Here is a 6,012-nt window from a genome sequence, read left to right on the forward strand (position 1 = left end):
TTTAGCCATCATTAATATTATTATTTTGGCTCTGCTTTCTTTACTCTATATCCATTTCTCTAAATTCATCATATTTATCATTCCTTAAAGTACTTCAAATTCCTTAATTGGCTCAGCCCTCTTCCCCAGTTATTCGTATGTATTTTCTAGCCAACATTTTATCACCAATAATGATGCTCTGAACATTTCTGCAGTCTCCTTGGGATTATAGTCACAGTAGTGGAATCTCTGTGCCAAAGAGTTTGAACAGCTTAGTAATTTTTGTTGTATAAATCCAAATTACTTTTATAGTTCCACTGGTAGTGAATTGGTTTTCTATCTTCAAACAGTCCTTTGATCTGTGAATTTTCTTATCTTTTCCAGCTTGATAGATGAATTGATACTTTGTTTCAATTTGTATTTTATGATTATTAGTAATTTTAGACAATTTTAGTTGTTTATTGATAGTTTAATATTTTAATGTATATTTTAACTAATGTTTTATGTAAACATTAAAAATATTCCAATTAACAATGTATTTTCTTTCCCTCCTACCCCGCATATAATTTTTTTGCCTTTTACTTTTTTAACATAAATATAATATTTAACATAAATAAAAATACTTTTCCATGGTTATATGATTCATGTTTTCTCCCTCCCCTCTTTTCTCCCCCTTCTCAGAGCTGACAAGCAATTCCACTGAGTTATACATATATTAACATGCAATACCTATTTCCATATTATTTGTTTTTGTAATAGAGTAATCTTTTAAAACCAAAACCCCAAACCATATGCACCAAACAAGTGATAAATCACATGCTTTCTTCTGGATTTCTGCTCCCACCGTTCTTTCTCTGAAGGTGGATAGCTTTCTTTTTCATAAGTCCCTCAGGATTGTCCTGGATCATTGCATTGCTTTTAGTAGCAGAGTCTTAATACATTTGATCGTCCCACTGTGTTTTCATTACTGTGTTCAATGTTCTCCTGGTTCTGCTTGTTTCACTCCACATCAGTTCCTGGAGGTCTTTACAGTTCAAATAGAAATCAAGCAGTTCCTCATCCCTTATAGCACAATAGTATTCCATCACCATCAGATACCACAATTTGTTCAGCCATTCCCCAGGCGAGGGACACCCCCTCATTTTCCAATTTTTTGCCGCCACAAAGAGCACAGCTATGAATATTTTTGCATAACCATTTTTTAATTATCGCTTTGGAAGTACAAACTTAGTACCCACATATAATTTAGAAGAAAAAGTTCTTGTAACATAAGCAACGTTCAATAAAATAAATTCCCACAATGTTTATGTTCAGAAATGCATGTCTCATAGTTAGTCCATCACTTCTTTGCCAAGAAGTGGATAACGTGTATCATAATCAGTCCTTTGGAATCATGATTGATCACTTCTGTTAAACAGAGTTCTTAAGTTTTAGCTCCATTAGTTTTATTCAAAAATTTTCAGTTTTATGTAATCAGAATTGTCTGTTTTTTCTTTTGTGATCCTCTCTCTTTTCCTTGTTTGCTCATGAACTCTTCTGTAATCTAAAAGGTAACTTCTTGCTCCACTTATTTATTATTTCACTATTTCATAGACATCAATTTGGAACTTATTTTTGGTACATGATATGAGATGTTAGCTGATGCCTCTTTTCTGTCAGGTTTGCTTTCTAGTTTTCCTGGTAGTTTTTGTCAAATAACAAGTTCTTCTTTCCTGGTAATTTTTTAAAAAAGTTTTTGGATTTCTCAAACACAATGCTACTGTTTTCTGCACGTTGTTTACCTGACCTATTCCACCGATCAATCTTGTTTTGGACATACTATATCTTTTTTTTTTTTTTTTTTTATAAGAAAATTTTCCATGGTTACATGATTCATGTTTTTACTTTCTCCTTCCACCCCACCCCCCACCCCCCGCCATTGTCAACATACATTTCACTGGTTTTAACATGTGTCATTCGATCAAGACCTGTTTCCATATTATTGATAGTTGCATTGGTGTGGTCGTTTCGAGTCTACATCCCCAATCATGTCCACATCAACCCATGTGTTCAAAGCAGTTGTTTTTTTCTGTGTTTCCTCTCCTGTAGTTCTTCCTCTGAATGTGGGTAGCATTCTTTTCCATAAATCCCTCAGAGCTGTCCTGGGTCATTGCAGTGCTGCTTATCCTAATCATTTTAATGATTACTGTTTTGTAGTAGTTTAAGATTTGACACTCCTTTAGATCACTTTCTGCCTTATTCATTTCATTTTTTCCCTTGAGCTTTTTTTATTTTCTTTTTAAGGTTGTCTTTTTTATTCAGTAGAATATTACTGAAAAATCTAACCTCATTCCAGTCTTTCTAAGCACTTTAGATTCTTCTCTCTGAGTTGCTTAAAATTTTGTATATCTATAGTTGACTATATATAACATTGGGGATTTTGCCATTTTCCCCTTTTGCCTCCATAGGTGCATGGACTATACCGTACAACGGGTGCTAGTTTCGAGAAGGCCCAGCAAGAGTTTGCAACAGGGGTGATGTCTAATAAAACCGTACAGACAGCAGCCGCAAATGCAGCTTCAACAGCAGCAACAAGTGCAGCCCAAAATGCATTCAAGGGTAACCAGATTTAGACAAGTCTTCAGACAACAACACACTGTTAACCTTTTGACTGTACTTTTTCTCAAGTTACTGTATTATTCTATGAAGATTTTTATGTTCGAAATACACACTATCCACAGCATGTATGTTTCCCATTCACCTGTGCATGGGCTAAAACCAGGAAAAGTTCTTTGTTTGAATCCTTAACATTATTTTTTCTTGAACAATATTTTAGTGCCCCTCCCTCACAAAGAAAAAGATTATACTGTATGCTAAATAAATATTCTCCATATTTTTTGGGGGATGAATGTTTAATGACTTATTTCAGTGATGGAACACTGAAATTAACAAGGTACTTCATTATGATTAAAAATCCATTTAGGTTTTAGCTGCAGTAATCCTTTTGAGAGTCTTTCATTAGATATGAGGGACATTTAGGAGCAAGTGCATTGATTCTTGATTTCTGTCTCCCTGTTTTGTACAGAAAGAAATAGGGTAGGCTGAGAGTTTGGAAAGTTCAATTTGGTTTGCTAGAGTGGAAGCTTTATGAATTGATGATGGGCCTGTGTGCATTCAGTAAGAGCTGATGTAAATTTCAATTTTATTTTTTATTTTCCTTTTAGGGTAGTAGTTCTTTTGATATCAACCTGTAAGCTTGCATGAACACTGTTGAGTTATTTAAATTGAATAAATTAGTATTTTGGTTCAGAATTTATCTGTACCATTTATAATTACAGGATTTGGTGGAATGTTTTTTTCAAATCATAGAAACATTTTAAATGGAGTATTATACTCATAAATAAAAATTGATTTGGGGGCTCAGATATTCTAACAGTAGAATATGCAATGCAGTGTACAGTTGAGTTCAAACATAATTGATGGAGTAGAATTAAGTGATTATACTTGCTCTTTTTAAAAAGAAATCAGTATTCATGTCTTAGAAAAAATGCTGTTAAAGAAAAGATGCTTTCTTAGTTCTTGCTATACCCTTGTTTGTGGTTAGTCTTTTCTACCCTTACTTGGAGTGAAATTTTGGTTGTATTAAGGACTTAATGTTTGCATGTGTCATTTGTGTTTTAACAATGAAAGTTGTATTTTAATATTGGTATTAACTTTCTTACCTTTACAAGGCAGGTTGCCCTTTGTCCCCAAATAGAAATATACAGTGTTTTAACTTATTTTTCTTCTGTTATTGTCACTGCTAATGATTTTTTAAGCTGATGCTTCACACATACTTGAATTCCTTTTATTGCACTTCAGTCTTTGGGATTTGAGACAAATCAAATTGTGAATTGTTTAAATTCTGCAGTAGCAAGACTTTCACGTGGAAGTAAGTAGTAAAATTAAAACATTTAAATATTCTGCTTATTCTGAGAAGGGAAATGAAAGTAAAGCTAAGTGTATTTTTAATTGTGTAGGTTATACTACTCACTTGCCTCCATGCTACACAGAAGTTTCATTGTAATACATTTGGCTTCATACCTTCCCAAGTCATCTTTTTAAAAAGTCATGGAGATCCTTGAGCAGTTTTTAAGGAGAAATGAGACATTTATAGAGAACAGCATCGATTGATCTGATTTTAATGAGCTTTATATATGGGGAATATATTTGAGTGGAATGCAAAGTCTTATTTTTAAAAAATTCAGATCAACACCAATTAAATACTTAAAAATTTACCCTCACCCTTTCTTTGTTATAAAGTTAAATTAAGTGCTGGACCAGCTTAGCAACCTGACTGACATAGCTCCTGCTGTTAAGAATCATTGTGTAAATAACTTGGCCAAGTAATGTGGATCGAGTCAACTTTCTGTTGAATTTATTTGGGACTATGATAAATTTGTATACTTGAAATACATTTCTACATTATTGTTAGAAAAATCTAGTTCCTATTATAAAGTTTAAAGCTATTTTTCCATAAATATTTTCTTTAGTAGTAACCCCTACACAACTTATAAAGTAAGCACTGCAAATGAAATCTTTCAGAGCAGTTCTTCCCACTGCTGAGAGGTATTAGACTATATAATGCTTTGTGTTTTATTGTAATAATTTCATAGTGGTTAAAACATTGACTACTAAATGTCACAAGAGCATTCATTGTTAGTCACCAACTCATATTCCAAATGTATTTTGGTGTTTCCTTAAACCACAGATAAAAATTTGTTTCTAGGAGGACCTCTAAAAATTAGAAAGGAGATTAATTATTGTTTCCTTCAAAATAGAAATGTTTTAAATTAAATTTTAAATTTAAAATTGCCATTATTGAGTGTAAAAGGATTCATGAAGCCAACAGGTCCTTCTCATGTGTAAGGGAAAGTGGGGAGGTGTTTTGAATCTATTTGTTTGGATACTCTTGTTACAAATTTGTGCTCTTTTTCTAAAGAGCAAGTTTGCGTTAAAATAATGGTGTAATGTTCAAAGTCAGGTGTGAAAGGAACTTTAAATCATAACTCCTTAAAGGAATTACTTTTCTTTGGTCAATATTAAAAAATATTCATGTGTTCACTTTGAAAGCAGAGGCTGTTTGTTAAAAATGTTTTATACTTTACACTAAAAATTCCAGGTACCTGTCACAGAGCAATTTAAGCATAATGTGCACCCATTTAATTTTTGTTTTCTAGTAATAAATTGTGGCTAATTTATTTCAAAGTAAAGTTTGGACACTGGAAGTCATTTGCTTAGTGGTCTGTAATTTAGGATTTGGATTATTTATCTGAGGGATGTTTGTATATTTTGTAAATGACTAATAATGCTTTGCTATCATGGTGACAACTGTCTTGGTTCTATATAAATGCCCTTCTCATCTGTCCCTCTGATGTTGCATGTTTTGAGTAGTTTGAAATTTTTGTGTATTTATTGTATTAACAGAGTGTCAGAAAATAAAATACTGTGTACTGGATGTTTGCTCTGTATAGTTTTAAAGAATACATTAAAAAATTGAAGACAGGAGTTATACAAGTGGTCTGATCTGTACAGAGAATTCCATATTTGAAGTTTTAAAATTTATATATAATTTTATAATTTTTTGAAACAAGAAGTAACATATCAGACCCACTTAGAATTTGACTATACACAGTGTTTTCAGAAAATATTTCAAAACATTCAACAGATAAATGTTTGTCTTATATTGGACTCAGAAAGCAGTGGAGCATGGACTTGTCTGTACTGAATCTACTTCTCAGTGTTAAACACAGATGCCCTGTCTAAAATTGAGCTAGATTTAATGTGTCGTGTCTAGAATTTAAGTTAGATATGTTTATTTTTTGATCCAATTGATACTTCTGTATCAGTATTTTCTCGTTGTATTTGTTTCTTTTGTTTCTTTCTCTGCCCTCATCCTTCTCTCCCCACCTCCAGCATCACTCCTAAATGCTATTTTATGTGCTGATCTAGAGAATAAATTGTATTGCTGGATTCCCCACATCCTTATCTGAAGATTTGTTTATTTATTTTTTG

The 6,012-nt window shown here is 32.5% G+C and overlaps 1 protein-coding gene across 3 annotated transcripts in view; it reads left to right on the plus strand.

The window, feature by feature from the left end:
* SCAMP1 (secretory carrier membrane protein 1) overlaps positions 1-5,505 on the plus strand; it is a 100,576-nt gene extending 95,071 nt beyond the window's left edge. For all 3 annotated transcript variants that reach the window (XM_044663220.1, XM_044663228.1, XM_044663237.1), the window contains one exon: positions 2,427-5,505. In XM_044663220.1, coding sequence (XP_044519155.1) covers positions 2,427-2,591 — 165 coding nt within the window. In that variant the 3' untranslated portion in view covers positions 2,592-5,505. The remainder of the gene's footprint in view (positions 1-2,426) is intronic.
* The last annotated feature ends 507 nt before the right edge of the window (positions 5,506-6,012 follow it).

The sequence above is a fragment of the Gracilinanus agilis genome, chromosome 1, assembly GCF_016433145.1.
Source record: "Gracilinanus agilis isolate LMUSP501 chromosome 1, AgileGrace, whole genome shotgun sequence".
In the NCBI taxonomy this organism is placed as follows: Eukaryota; Metazoa; Chordata; class Mammalia; order Didelphimorphia; family Didelphidae; genus Gracilinanus; species Gracilinanus agilis.